The 16,222-nt window shown below is 44.1% G+C and overlaps 1 protein-coding gene across 1 annotated transcript; it reads right to left on the bottom strand.

Annotated features, from left to right (window-relative positions):
• Window positions 1–208: 208 nt before the first annotated feature.
• Window positions 209–4,549, bottom strand: LOC120032242 (serine/threonine-protein kinase pim-3-like). The gene is made up of 6 exons (XM_038978241.1): window positions 4,106–4,549; window positions 3,696–3,805; window positions 3,533–3,583; window positions 3,053–3,416; window positions 2,073–2,249; window positions 209–1,904 (listed from the first exon to the last, which is right to left on the bottom strand). Exons 1-6 carry the CDS (start codon window positions 4,191–4,193, stop codon window positions 1,708–1,710), a joined length of 987 nt encoding a protein of 328 aa, XP_038834169.1. The 5' UTR covers window positions 4,194–4,549; the 3' UTR covers window positions 209–1,707.
• Window positions 4,550–16,222: the final 11,673 nt, after the last annotated feature.

Genomic DNA, 16,222 nt, shown 5'->3' with positions numbered 1-16,222 from the left:
TAATAAATAGAAATACAAACATGGGGCAGCATCCCTGTGGAATGCTTGACACCTTGTCGAGTCCATGCCTGACAAATTGAGGTTGTTCTAACTGTATATAGATATATGCAAACATCCTTACCCATTTAATAATGTTTGGTTTATAGATTTTCATCAATGACTGTATGAGGAATTTTTACCAGTAAAAAAAAAGACAACACAAGTATGATTTATGTACAAAGGGATTTAATTGAAATGTTTGAATAAAAAAATTGCATCACCAGATCTCTATCATTCGTGTCATACAGCTAAACCGAAAGAGAATCTAACACCAGGCAAGCCACAGATTCATCATAGTCACCAACTAGAATAGCCTTATCCAACCCAATAGCCATGTGCGTCCATGGAGTTCAATGCATGGAGACAGCACACGTGTAATGTACCCCAAAAAGCAGATGTACTTTTAGATTAAGTCAATCCAACATTACTTACAAGACTATAAAAAGGAGTTCAATCACATTCGTAGCTCTTCCAAATTTAAGTAAACCTTGTTTTAATTCCCTTTCGACAACTTCAGTGCATCCATCCACAATCTAAAAAAAAAAAAAAATTACAATTATGTTGAAGTGTAAAAATATCATTACAGGAATGCAAAACAAAAGGCCATGTAAAGATATGCAAATTGTGGGATTTCTCACCTCTTAAACATCTACAATAAATAAAATGAGCCTAAAGAGTGGAATGTCTACACATTCTGAATAAATTAACAGCATGGGATAAAAAACAAAAAAAACTGCACAATATTTGTATAGTAAAAGACATAACCGAGACCATGAATATTGCATTGATTGTGCATTTCACACTTAAGCCATGATACACCAGTCCAGGGCAAGAGCAATGTAGTGCCAGTAGTGAGATGGGGGAAAGGCAAAACATTCAATTAAAATACATTTCCAAGGGGCTAAACACACAGACAATGTAGTTTTAATACACATTCAGAAATGAAAGGATCCAATTTTGAGAAATCCAAACAACTCGAGGCTGTAGTATGAGTGAGCAGCTTAGTAAGGGGGCGCAGTGTGAGTGGGTTGCATTTCAAGTATTCCATGGTCAACAGTCAACTCCCGCCTTCATCCCCTATTTTATGATCCCTAAGAATGCTGGGTGGTGTAGTTTACCACACTGTCGTGGAGGAAGACAACTAATCTCCATCATGACAGGGTGACCAGCCAAACAAACCAGCCCAAAAGGGTTATAACAACAAAAAGTTATGACAAAAGCCCCCCCGAGAAGCAGCTTTCAAAAAGGCACTCCAAATCAAAAACATTGAAATATAAAGCATTCTCCAAGCTCTATGAGAGCAGCTATGTCTGTCTGAATAAGGGGCTTTAAACCAGATGCATAAAATCAGCCTTGTTATAACAAATTAGAAAATAATAAAGTACTAAATAAATAGTCACTGGTAAAGACCGCCCAAACAGCAAATGTTCCACATTAGGAAACAATTCATGAGTTATAAAAAATAAACAAAAGATAAAGGAAGAACAAACCATAATAAATTATAATAATTCCCTACAAAAGGAAACCAAAAATAATTCTGCCAGCCAAAGCCATGGTGGGGCATAAGGACCAGAGCCCTTTTAAGTCCAGTTAAACACCCACCCCCCCCCCCCCCCCCCCCCCTCATGTCCATTCACTCTTTTCTCCTCTCATCCCCTCTTCTCTCTTTCATAGGCTCTCCTTGCTGGAGCTTGTGCTAGATGTGTCCGTGTCGATGGTCCTCAGCCGGATGTCCCCATCCTCAGGCTTGGAGGACATCGACACTTCCCCAGCCAAGCGCATCCACGGGTGGGCCAGGATCTGTTCTAGAGTAGGCCTGTCTGACGGCCGTAGCGACAGGCACCACTTGATCAGCTGCTGGCACTCTGGAAAGAGGGAGAGAAAAGGGGAAAACATGGATTAGTATTTTATTTTGTGGGACAAGAGGGAGATGGAGGGAAGAAATTAAATATAAAATAGTGTTAAGAAATATGTTTTAAGACTTAGAAATGTGTTTTTATGATTGTAGGTTGTATAATGGAGTTAGTACACACCATTAGACACTCTCCTCCTGAAGTACAGTCTCCCCTGGAGGATTTCCTCGTCTTGCTCAAAGGGGATGTCTCCACAGACCATGTCATACAGCAGCACCCCTAGCGACCACACCGTAGCCGAGCGCCCGTGGTATCTATGGAAGCGGATCCACTCTGGCGGACTATATACTCTTGTACCTGGAGAAGAAAAGGCTGATTAGTGACTTCTTAACTTCTATAATAGCATCAAAACTGTTTATTTGGGACATTTCATGTGACAACAATAATATAAATAGGCCTATATTGCAATACTGTATGATTTGGAAAAATTATAAATGATGGATATTTAAAAATAGTCAGATAATGTCTCACTAAAGGCCAAACAAGGCAAGTGTAATTCCATCTAAAACAAGGATGTTATACTGGTGTAATAATGGCTTTTTCTTTTCCACAACAAATCTCTATGAAACTGGGTGACCCGCCTCACTCCCCTCCCTCCAGGCATGAGTAACTTGGATACCAAACACAAACTCGAGTGCGCCACCACGTGACATGAATCAGCCCAAGCTCAGGTTTCACAACAAACAGATGTTACGTGGCAGCTGGCCCAATAGCCATTACCTAAAGGCTTTGAAGTGAGCGTTTCTTAACAGAACACAGACAATTGTCAACATATAACAATAACCTATTTTACTACACTAGTGTGTTAAATTATTGACTAATATGACATATTTATAGAAGGTACTTGAAATTAACTACATAGGGATAATCAAAATAAATAAGGATCGACCTATAAACATTGCTGATAACATCACCACCCGACGGAAAACTATGAGGTACCAAAAACAAACCACTGCGTCACAAGCGTCTGTGGACACGCCGGCCAATACAGAGGGAGGGAGGGAGGGAGGGGGGGTATTATATCATCAGATGATCGCACACATCAAACCCAGAAAATACAACGAAGCCACTGCTGGCAACGCATTGGGTAGAGTACATACCGTCAAAGTCAGTGTAGACCGTGTCCTTGAGAATCGCCCCTGAACCAAAGTCAATAAGCGTGAGCTCCCCAGTGCGTAGGTCTACAAGCAGATTTTCATCTTTGATATCTCTGTGAACTACCCCGCTGCTGTAGCAGTGGCGGACAGCCTCCAAAACCTGACGGAAAAATCCCCTTGCTGTCTCCTCATCCAAAGCGCCCTTCTCCGTTATGAAATCGAAAAGATCCTTGACCAGCTCCGGTCGTTCCATAACAATCAACCAGCCGTCTGGTCGCTCATACCAATCCAGGAGTTGTATAACCCCCCGAAACGACGAACTGACTTTCTTCAATAAAATAATCTCCAAAGGCACCATCACACCATTCTGGAAGAAAATATGAAATCACAAATGAGTTGAGTGACCTAGAATCGATTCAATTATCAAAAAACAACAACTGACATGGGTGAAAAACCTAAACAAACCGGAGTGGTGATACTTACAATAGTACCCCATTCGGTCACCCGCTCCTTCGGCACATGTTTCACTGCGACCTAATTTCGAGAGAGAGAAAAAAAATACACATTAGATACAACGAAGTTAGTAAATAACTATGAGATGCCTTGATGGCGCCATGTGCCAAGATCAAAGCACTCCTATTCTTACCAGTGCGTCATCCGAGAGCCGACTACCGGCGTAGACTGTACCGAATCCACCGCTGCCCAGCACCGATCCCACGGTGTAAACCTTTTCGAACGGCTCCTTTTCCACTTTAACTGGAGAAACATCAAATTGAGAGCAGATAAGCATACACGACAGTCTCGTCTTTCACAGTGCAAGATAGGCAATCGAGTCGCAGCTGTTGACTAACGTTAGCTATGTTAATCACAGTTGGCGTGCATATCGACAGTACGAAGCCATTTAAATAGTTCCATGTAAGGATTTTAGAGTTAGTCAGTAAAATACAATTGTTTCATTATTGGAAGCATGAATGACTAAGATAAATCTAGTTCAATAAACAGTCCATCTTTCCGGCTATGTAAAGCACGAAGAATGACAGCGGGTTCCAATCATACCTGGCTGGAGCTGTATTTTCACCGGTAAATGGTCCATGCTCGAAGGGTGGCAAATGTGCGAGAATGAGCCAAACTTTGACAACAACATATTCGAACGGAAGACTAACTAAATTCTTGTTTATCTGAAAAGGTAGATTCTGATCCAATCGTATGTAAATATGACTGAAAAGGTTAGCGCTGGTAGCGGCTAGCTAATAAATCCAGTGTGCCAACTCCACCCGCCCGATCGATGTCTCAAATAAAATGCCGCATCGTCCTTTTCCAGATTAGAAACGAGAATCCTGTATCTTAATTCATCACTTTGAAGATGACCGTTTTCTTGAAGTACTGAAAACAGTACACTTGCAGAGCGGTTAATTATTATCTAGTAGCAATCGCAGAAGATGGTAAGAAGTCCAAAAGACTGTGTTGATATTACGGAATGTATTTGCTGTCTGAGCTTTGTCACGGTCTTTCCCTACCTTTTCAATAACGCCAATGTTTTTAACCAGTGGAGGCTGGTTGTATCCCTCCGCCCGAAAGACTACTCGGTATTTTCCTGGAATTTGTCGTTATATCCGGCAATGATTAATTGAAATGTAGAGATAGAGGAATTAATATGATGATTTATACAATATAAAAAATAACCATTGTGTAATTTCTCAGATATAATGATATGTATACACGTACTACTTTCTCATAGTATGAGACGCCCAAGGATCTCTTGTCTGGAGGCTTTGCGCTGTGTTCTCTAGGGACCTGGAGGATTTAACCAATGAGATGGTTTATACAATTACCATGTTTTCGATTTGGACCAATCAAATGCTCATTATCGTAAAAGGGTGATATGCGTGCACGTGGTGGGAATTCCGAGACGCCCTTTCCAATTTATTCTGGGACACAATGGGCGCGTTCGAAGGGACCACCAATCAATCAATCAAATGTATTTATAAAGCCCTTCTTACATCAGCTGATGTCACAAAGTGCTGTACAGAAACCCAGCATAAAACCCCAAACAGTAAGCAATGCAGGTGTAGAAGCACGGTGGCTAGGAAAAACTCCCTAGAAAGGCCAGAACCTAGGAAGAAACCTAGAGAGGATCCAGGCTATGAGGGGTGGCCAGTCCTCTTCTGGCTGTGCCGGATGGAGATAATAACAGAACTTGGCCAAGATGTTCAAATGTTCATAGATGACCAGCAGGGTCAAATAATAATAATCACAGTGGTTGTCGAGGGTGCAACAGGTCAGACCCTCAGGAGTAAATTTCAGTTGGCTTTTCATAGCCGATCATTCAGAGTATCTCTACCGCTCCTGCTGTCTCTAGAGAGTTGAAAACAGCAGGTCTGGGACAGGTAGCACATCCGGTGAACAGGTCAGGTTTCCATAGCCGCAGGCAGAACAGTTGAAACTGGAGCAGCAACACGGCCAGGTGGACTGGGGACAGCAAGGAGTCATCAGGCCAGGTAGTCCTGTAGCATGGTCCTAGGGCTCAGGTCCTCTGAGAGAGAGAAAGAAGGAAAGAAAGAGAGAGAGAGAGAGAGAGAGAGAAAGAGAGAGAGAGAGAGAGCATACTTCAATTCACACAGGACACCAGATAAGACAGGATAAATACTCCAGATATAACAGACTGACCCTAGCCCCCCGACACATAAACTACTGCAGCATAAATACTGGAGGCTGAGACAGGAGGGTCCCCATCCGACGATACCCCGGACAGGGCCAAACAGGCAGGATATAACCCCACCCACTTTGCCAAAGCACAGCCCCCACACTACTAGAGGGATATCTTCGACCACCAACTTACCATCCTGAGACAAGGCCCGAGTATAGCCCACAATGATCTCCGCCACGGCACAACTCAAGGGGGGGCGCCAACCCAGACAGGAAGATCACATCAGTGACTCAACCCGCTCAAGTGACGCACCCCTACTAGGGATTGCATGGAAGAGCACCAGTAAGCCAGTGACTCAGCCGCTGTAATAGGGTTAGAGGCAGAGAATCCCAGTGGAGAGAGGGGCACCGGCCAGGCAGAGACAGCAAGGGCAGTTCGTTGCTCCAGTGCCTTTCCATTCACCTTCACACTCCTGGGCCAGACTACACTCAATCATAGGACCTACTGAAGAGATGAGTCTTCAATAAAGACTTAAAGGTTGAGACCGAGTCTGCGTCTCTCACATGGGTAGGCAGACCATTCCATAAAAATTGAGATCTATAGGAGAAAGCCCTGCCTCCAGCAGTTTTCTTAGAAATTCTAGGGACAATTAGGAGGCCTGCGTCTTGTGACCGTAGCGTACGTGTAGGTATGTACGGCAGGACCAAATCGGGAATATAGGTAGGAGCAAGCCCATGTAATGCTTTGTAGGTTAGCAGTAAAACCTTGAAATCAGCCCTTGCCTTAACAGGAAGCCAGTGTAGAGAGGCTAGCACTGGAGTAATACAGTATGATCACATTTTTGGGTTCTAGTCAAGATTCTAGCAGCTGTGTTTAGCACTAACTGAAGTTTATTTGGTGCTTTATCCGGGTACCATCAGCCATTGGACATAAACATTACACAACAAGTTGGAAATCACATATTCAACAATGAGGAGTTTGGAAGGAATCAGTGGCTAACTGCAAGCGTTGTAAAGCAATCACTAGCCTGCTATTTAGTGGCGTGGGTGTGTGGTCCAAGTCTGGGTTTAAGGGTCTGTTTTCCAAGCTTAAAAGGATAAACATTCAATACCATTGGCCATAAAAGGTTGAATATATTGCCCATGCTGTCAAGCAAGCATGACTTCTGCCACATTCATATACAACTCGGAACTGGGAAATCTCTGACTTCAGTGAGTTCAAGACAACTGGGAACTCGAGAAAAAAAACAAGCTCCGACTGGGAAAATAAGTTTTGAACGGTCATCCAACTCGGAATTCTAAGTCGGGAACTCTAAGGGGCCTCTTTCTAGAGCTCCGACATGAAGATCACTGACGTCATGATTCGACCTTTGGAATCCACAGATTACGAGTTGAAGATATATACTTTTACTAAGAGTATTAGTATATTAGTAATTGACTGACCCGGTCTCTCCAGATCTCCCAACAATACTATTTCTAGGGTCAATTTTAGATCAATGTTAAGTATTTTCAGCCGTTCCTGAACCTGAGACCAGAAACAGGCTACCTGTGGGCAATACCAAAACAAATGGTCTATTGATTCTGTATCCTCACAACAAATTCTGCAGAGCTGAGATTGTATGCCCCAAATATTCAACATTTTGTTGGTGGCAAGAATTCTGTACAATCATTATGGCACAGCTGTCAACACCCTGGTCCTCAAATTAAACTGGTATACTTTCCTATTTATGCTATTTTAATTCATCTGCCAGTTTTGAATCTTTATTGGTCAGACAGACCAGTTCCCTACCTCCTCCTGCTGCCACCTGCCTCCTCCATGTTTGCGGTAATGCTGTAATCAATTGGTTGTAATCTTGGATTGAGCAGACCTTCCCATACAATTCTGATATCTCCATGAAAGACATAACTCTCTACCATTCCAATTTACAATATCCTTTAAAAACAAAATACCTTTTTCTGTCACGCCCTCATCTGTTTCACCTGTCTTTGTGATTGTCTCCACCCACCTCCAAGTGTCTCCTGTTTTCCCCATTAGTCCCCAGTGTATTTATCCCTGTGTTTCCTGTCTCTCTGTGGCAGTTCGTCTTGTTTTGCCAAGTCAACCAGTGTTTCTCCTGTTTTTTCCTAGCCCTCCTGGTTTTGACCCTTGCCTGTCCTGATGCTGAATCCGCCTGCCTGACCACTCTGTCTGTTCTGTTCTATTATCTATGCATAGTCATGTTAACTCTACCTACATGTACATATTACCTCAATTACCTTGACTAACCTGTGCCCCCGCACATTGACGTTGTACCGGTACCCCCTGTATATAACCTCACTACTGTTATTTTACGGCTTCGCTTTAATTATTTTAATTTTGTACTTATCTATTTTTTATTCAAACATATTTTTCTTAAAACTGCATTGTTAGTTAAGGGCTTGTAAGTAAGCATTTGTATTCAACGCATTTGACAAATTACATTTTATTTTATTTGAGTAGATTAAACAAGCTAACAATGAAGCTTTGAGTATATCAAAAAAGGCTTGACATACCTCTACCGGTATACCATCAAGCCTGGGTTTTTTTCCAGACTGAAAGGATTTAATAGCCTCAAAAAGTTATTCCTCTGTAATTTGGCATTCGCACTGATCTTTTTGTACATTTATTAACTTTCTATTTGGTTTTTATTATTTGGAGAGAATTCCTTACAGTAATCGTCATTCAAAGGGTGAGGATGAGACGGAAAAGAGAACATCTGCTAAAAATATTAAGCTTCCTCTTTCAAAATATAATTTGGAGAATCATAGATGACTCCGTCTTCAGTAACGAATTTCTGCAAATTATTTTTGGTAGCATTCCTGTGTTGGCGACTCTGGAAGAATTTGGTGCATTTTTCTCCATATTCCTTATTCTTTATTTTTGTAATAGATTACATCAGATCATTCTTGAATAAGTTCCTCCAGTTCTTTTTGTTTTTCCTTGAACTTATTTTGTTTCTCTGTAGTATCATTTATATTGCTATCTACCTGCACTATTAGTTCATGGATTTCCCTTGTTAGTCTTGTCTCTTTAGACAGAAATATACTTTTTATTATTGATGAACATTGAACTGAATGACCTCTGAAGGTGCATTTAAAGGTATCCCCAACAATAAGGGGATTTGATGAACCTATATTATACTGGAAAAATTCAGTTATAAATTATTTTGTTATAGTTCAAAATATATTGTCCTCCGGTAAACGTTGATTAAATTTTCAATATCCCCGTCCACGTGGAATTTCTATAAGAGTTATGTGAAGGCTAATTAGATCCAATCGCATTCTGTCTCCTATTAATACTTTTTTAACCTTTGATGCAAGAGATAAAGAGACAAGAAGGTAGTCAAGGCGACTAGCTTGATTAAGTTACCTACATGTATATCTCACAAGGTCATGTTTTTTTAGTCTCCAAATATCCACTATTTCTAATGTTTCCATAATATTTGTAATTTCCTTATGAGTATGGTGATGATAGTTTGTAGAGAGATTTCCTTTACAGTCCATTGAGATACCTAACACTGTGTTATAGACTCCCACCATAATGATTTAATCGTTTGTTGCCTGTAAGTTCAATAAATTAGTCTAAATATTTTCAAAGGAGTATGGATCATCCTGATTTGGACCATATAGATTAATAAGCCAAATCTGTTTTCCATCCATTTTAATATTAAAAAAGATCCACCTTCCTTGCGAATCATTCCTACTATTTGCACATTCAGATACATTTTTGGGTTAATTTATAACACACCTTATGAGTTCCTTTGTCCATGACAGAAAATTATTTCATTACCCCATTCCTTTTCCCACAGAACTTCATCTAAGGATGTGATATAGTTTCCTGTAAACAGTATATGTTATATTCCTTTTCTTTTAGCCACGTAAAGACTGATCTTTTTTATAATCTGCTAAGCAGTTACAATTATAACTGGCTATACTTATTTCACACCTTACCATAACTAGATACTATTCTCAGTCTAAATTTACCATAATTAGTGCTTTTAAAGTTACTGCCATAAGAGGTATTGTGACAGTCAAAATAAGATTTTTCAAATGTCTGTTGTTTAGAATTCAAGAAACAGGTTCTATTTGTTTTATTCCCTTGCCTGTTTGCCTGTGAGCCAATGTCACAGATGTTAGAAAATTGAGTCAAGATATTATGTCTGTGGTAAATCTGAGTAGGTTGATGTGTATGATATTGGATGTGTTTTAGTGAGAGTGTGTATGACGTCTGGATAAGAGTAAGACTATAATGTGTGATGTCCAAATAAATACATAAATAATAACCCAACTGTAATTGTCACGATCGTCTTGACTTTGTAGAGAGGACCAAAACGCAGCGTGTGAGAAATACATTCTTCTTTTATTTTAGAAGAGCAACGAATGAAACAAAACAACAAACTGACGACCGTGAAGCTATATAAACAAAATGGTGCTGACACTGACCACTACACACTGACATAGACAATTACCCACAACCAGCTAAAGCCTATGGCTGCCTTAAATATGGCTCCCAATCAGAGACAACAATAACCAGCTGTCTCTAATTGAGAACCAATTCAGGCAACCATAGACTTTCCTAGACACCTACACTGAACACTAAACCATCTACTCTACTTAACCCCCTAAACCAAACAACACCCTAGACAATACAAAAACACATACTTCACCATGTCACACCCTGACCTAACTAAAATAATAATGAAAACAAAGATAACTAAGGCCAGGGTGTGACAGTAATGAACACGAGGAGAGACAGATAGCTGGTTTCAAGTCCAGGGCGCAGCAGGTGTTTATTGCAAAGGACCACAGGAGGAGGCAGGTAGCTGGGTTCAGGGGCAGGCAGAAGGTCATCCAAAAGGGCAACAGTACAGGCAGGGAAAAGGCTAGTAACGTAGCCTAGGAGATCAGGCAATAAGTAGATAACAGGAAATCCGATAGGCTAACGTACAGGCAGGGAATAGGCAAAAGGCGTCGTTAGTGAGGCAGGCAAAAACTCTCATACACGGGAGGAGAGAGTGTGAGCTGGAAAGTGGTCTGGAAAGTGAGCTGCGTTCAGGGGATCTACGTGTTTGAGGGTGTGAGTTGGAAACAGACGTTACAGTACCCCTCTCAACGGGTGGCTTTTGACGGCCTAGGAAGCTGAGCAGGGGGCCTCACCCGGGGGAGTGGAGCTGGGCGGTCAGGACGGTTACGGTGGAAAGACAGGATCATGGCTGGGTCGAGGATGTCCTGGGAGGGGATCCAGGACCGTTTTTTGGGTCCGTACCCCACCCAATCCATCAGGTAGTGGATGCGACCACCCAGGCGCTTGGAGTCAAGGAGGACTCGGACGGAATAAGCCGGTGCACCGCTGATGTCAAACGGAGGGGGTGTGCCGAGGTTCGCCACGGGAGGATGGAGAGGGCTGTACCTCACAGGCTTGAGAAGGGACACATGGAAGAATGAGGAGACCGGTAATGGCGGGGCAACTGGAGACAGTAGGTGACAGGATTGATGCATTGTGTTATTTTGAAGGGACCAATGAACCAGGGACTGAACTTTTTGCAGGGGTCACGAAGACGGATGTCCCAGGTAGAGAGCCACACACGTTGCCCAGGGTGGAAGAGTGGAGTAGGTCAGCAACGCCGGACAGCGAACTGTTTCTGGGAGAGGGAAGCTTGATTGAGGTGCCGATGTGCGGTCTCCCAATCCTGGTCACTCCGTCAAAACCACTCATCGACGGTCTCCCATGGAAACACGGGGGGTTGGTGTCCGAGGACACACTGAAAAGGAGTGAGATGGAGTGAGGGATGCACCAGGGAGTTTTGTGCGTATTTGGCCCAGGCTAGATCGCGATTCCACTCGTGTGGTTGGTGGGTGTAGTGTTGGAGAAGGTACTTCCCTATTTCCTGATTCAGGCGTTCCGTCTGCCCGTTGGTTTGGGGATGGTTTCCAGAGGATAGGCTGAAGGAGACCCCCAGTCGGTAGCAGAAGGCTCGCCACGCCCTTGAGACGAACTGGGGTCTCCAATCCGAAACGATGTCTTCCGGGATCCCATACAGACTAAACACATATTGATACATGCACTCGGCCATTTCCATGGCATTAGGTAGATGTGGAAGGGGTATGAGTCGGCACATCTTGGAGAACCGGTCCACTACAACTAAAATAGTCATGAAGCCCGAAGAGTTCGGCAGATCCGTGAGGAAATCCATGGCGATGTGGGACCATGGTCTGTGTGGTGTAGGTAAAGGCTCGAGCTTACCGGTAGGTAGTTGGCAAGGGCTCATTGCCCAAGCACAGACGGGACAGGAAATAACATAATCTCGGACGTCAGCTGTTAGGGATGACCACCAGAACTTGTGTGTCAGTATCTCCGTGGTCCGGGTGATTCTGGGATGGCCAGAACTCATGCGAGGAATGGCACTACTGCATTAGTTGGGGTCTGACTGACGCAGGAACGTAGGTCTTGCCTGCAGGGGTGTCGGGAGGTGCTGGGTCCTGGCGTAGGGCCTCTTGGACGGCTGCTTGGATTTCCCACTGTATGGGTCCCACGACACAAGACGGAGGCAGGATGGGCTCGGGAGCTGGGTTAGAGGAAGGGGCGTCAAATAGACAGGATAAGGAATTAGCTTTCACATTTTTCTTGCCAGGCAGGTAGGTGACAGTAAAGTTGAATCGGGTGAAGAAGAGTGCCCAGCGAGCATGTCTGAGGTTGAGCCTCTTAGCACTTCTTAAGTACTCCAAATTGCGGTGGTCGTTAAGGACAAGGATTGGGTGATGAGCTCCCTCTAACCAGTGGCGCCACTCTTCGATAGCCAGCTTAATGGTGAGGAGCTCTCGGTTCCCGACATCATAGTTCCTGTCAGCGGGTGACAGTTTCTTGGAAAATAATCCAAAATGGGTGTAATTTGGGAGGTTTCTTGACCCGCTGAGAGAGAACCGCTCCCACGCCGATCTCGGATACATCCACCCCCAGAACAAAAGGAAGGCTAGAATCTGGCTGTCTAAGGATGGGTGCAGAGGTGACGAGGCTTTTCAAATGCAGTAAGGGCGGTGTCGGTCCATTGGAGGGTATGGGTTTTTTGACTGGTGAGAGCTGAGAGAGGAGCGGTTGTGCTGCTGCAGTTTCAGATGAACCGACGGTAGCAGTAGGAGAATACTAGGAAACGTTGTAGTTCCTTTACGGTGGTAGGTTTGGGCCAGTTAAGCACGGCCGTGACTTTGCCTTCGTCCATGTTGACCCCTCCTGGTGTCAGCACGAACCCTAAGAAGGTTACCATAGTAACATGAAAGGCGCTCTTCTCAGCCTTGACATAAAGATGGTGGTCCTGTTGCACATGCTGTGCGTGTTCTGCAAGGGAGTGAGAGTAGATCAAGATATCGTCAATGTACACGATGAGGAACTGGTTGATCATGTCCTGGAAAACTTCATTCATGAAGGACTGGAAGACTGCGGGAGCACTGGTGAGACCGTAGGGCATAACCAGGTATTTGTAGTGACCCCTAGCGTTGATGAACGCTGTCTTCCACTCATCCCCAAATCGGATACGGACCAGGTTGTAAGCACTACGTCGGTCCAGTTTGGAGTAAATGGTAGCCTGTCCAACTTGCTCTAGTGCGGCTGGAATCAGAGGAAGTTGGAAGCGATTCTTGATGGTAAAGTCATTGAGGGGTCGGAAATCTATGCAGGGATGGAGACTACCAAAAGAAACTGGATGCAGCCGGAGACGTGGATGACGGATGAATCTCATGTCGAGAGCCTCTTCTATATACAGGAGGTGTCCATAACCTCATTCTCTGGGATGGACAAGGGGTAGATCCGACCCTTAGAGGGCGATGCCCCAGGAAGGAGGTCGATCGCGCAGTCCTCCGGGTGATGAGGGGGCAGAATGAACGCCTTTTTCTTGCTGAAGACACTTAGGAACTGGGCATATACAGATTTTCACGTAACCTCGACAGGCGTGAGAAAGGTGCGGCCGAGTTGCATTGGTTCGGGGCTATTGGACTGTGATGGAGGAGACAAGGGCGTGGAAGACTCGCAGGCCATGGGCGACTGCATAGGTCTGCAGTCCACTAGTAGGTTGCCAATGGATATGGACATCCGGATGTATTGGTTTAGGTCTGTTAAATCTCCTCTGCAGGCCAGTTCGGTCTGTAACTCCCGATTAATACCCCTCCGGTAGACTGTAAGGAGAGCTGGTTCACTCCATCCACTGCCGGCAGCCATGGTACGGAACTCAAGGGCATACTCAGTGGTGGCGCGACGGCCCTGTTGCAGCTTACATAACATGTCCCCGGTGGAAACGTGATTCAGAGGACAGATCAGAACTTTGAGCGGCCCACAGGGCTGTGACCCAATCTAGAGCTTTGCCTGTGAGTAGGAAGAGGACGAAGTCCACCCTGTCATTGTCAGCGGTGAAGTCAGTGGGGTGATGGTCTATGTACAGGTTACACTGCATGAGAAATCCTTGAAATTTCCTTGGGGAGCCGTCATATTTATTAGACATGGATATGGGGGGTGATGAACGAGAGGAGGCTGTGGCACCTGATATGGGTGAAGCAGGAATGGACTGGCGAAGGAGGTTCATCGAAATGTTCCTACAGTCATGCCAGATGTAGCTGAAGCTCCGCTGAATCCATCTATAATTTTTGGTGAGGTATTCTGTAATGAACACGAAGGGAGACAGAGAGCTGGCTTCAAGCGCAGGGCGCAGCAGGTGTTTACTGCAAAGAACCACAGGAGGAGGCAGGTAGCTGGATCCAGGGGCAGGCAGAATGTCATACACAAGGGTTCCAAAAGGGCAACAGTACAGGCAGGGAAAAGGCTAGTAACGTAGTCAGAGCAATAGGTAGATAACAGGAAATCCGATAGGCTAAAGTACAGGCAGGGAATAGGCAAAAGGCGTCATTAGGAAGGCAGGCAAAACCTATCATACACAGGAGGGGTACCTCACTGGAAAAACAGCGCTCTGAAAGATGTGTGTCACAAAAGAAACAATACCTCACAATGATGGGGTGCAAAGAACTGAACTAAATAGTGTGTGATAATGACATACAGGTGAGTGAACAGGTGATTAGAATTCAGGTGATTGGGATCTGGAGAATGAGCTCCGTTCAGGGGATCTAGGTGTTTGAGAGTGTGAGCTGGAAGCAGATGTTACACCAGCCAATTTGCATGGTTGAGTGTCTATGTGTGTAACATGAAGTGACTATAGCCTTAATATTCAGGATGATTTGTTATAATGGCGTCAGAGGGGATGGCTGCTGTTTTACGGGCTCCTAACCAACTGTGCTATTTTGTTAGTTTTTTTGCATTGTTTGTCACAGATTTTGTACACAATGTTGCTACTACCATCTCTTATGACCAAAAAGAGCTTCTGGACATTAGAACAGCGACTACTTGAACTGGGAGAAGATTTTTTCTTTAATTAGTCCGACACGAAGGATTTACTGCTTTGTCAAGACAAGGCCCAAATCCCCATCATCAGTGTGAAGAAAAGACAGAGGAAAAGGGGGAGGAGGGCGGGTGCCTTGTAAGAATTAGCCGACAAGTAGGTAAAGCACCACTACCCTCCGTATTATTGGCCAATGTGCAATCACTAGACGATCCTGCGATTAAGACTATCCTACCACCGGGAAATTAAAAACTGTAATATCTCATGTTTCACTGAGACGTGGCTGAACGACGACACGGATAATATAGAGCTGGCTGGCTTCTCCGTGCATCAGCAGGACTAAGCAGCTACATCTGGTAAGATGAGGGGTGGAGTTGTGTGTCTATTTGTCAATAACTGCTGGTGAGTGATATCTAATTAAAGATGTCTCAAGGTATTGATCGCTTGAGGTAGAATACCTCATGATAAGCTGTAGACCACACTATCTACCAAGAGAGATCTCATCTATATTATTCGTAGCCATCTATTTACCACCACAAACCGATGCTGGCACTAAGAACGCACTCAACGAGATGTATAAGGCCATTAGCAAACAGGAAAATGCTCATCCAAAAGCGGCGCTACTAGTTTCCGGGGACTTTAATGCATCCAAACTTAAATCCATTTGACCTCATTTTTACTAGAATGTCAGAGAGGAAAAAAAAACTCTAGACCAACTTTGCGCCACACACAGAGATGCATACAAAGCTCTCCCTCTCCAGATTTGGCAAATCTGACCATAATTCTATCCTCCTAATTCCTGCTTACAGGGGCTCCTGAGTGGCGCAGCGGTCTAAGGTACTACATCTCAGTGCAAGAGGCGTCACTGCAGTCCCTGGATTGAATACAGGCAACATCACATCCGGCCGTGATTGGGAGTCCCATAGGGCAGCGCACAATTGGCCCAGCATCGTCCGGGTTTGGCCAGGGTAGGCCATCATTGTAAATAAGAATTTGTTCTTAACTGACTTGCCTAGTTAAATAAAAAATAAATTAGTGACGCAAGCCTACCAGATGAGCTAAATACTTTTTATGCTCGCTTCGAGGCAAGCAACACTGAAGCATGCATGAGAGCACCAGCTGTTCCGGACGG

This window comes from Salvelinus namaycush, chromosome 38 (genome assembly GCF_016432855.1).
Source record: "Salvelinus namaycush isolate Seneca chromosome 38, SaNama_1.0, whole genome shotgun sequence".
NCBI classification, from domain to species: domain Eukaryota; kingdom Metazoa; phylum Chordata; class Actinopteri; order Salmoniformes; family Salmonidae; genus Salvelinus; species Salvelinus namaycush.
Note: the sequence above shows the minus strand (reverse complement) of the source record. Positions and strands in the feature narration are given on the sequence as shown.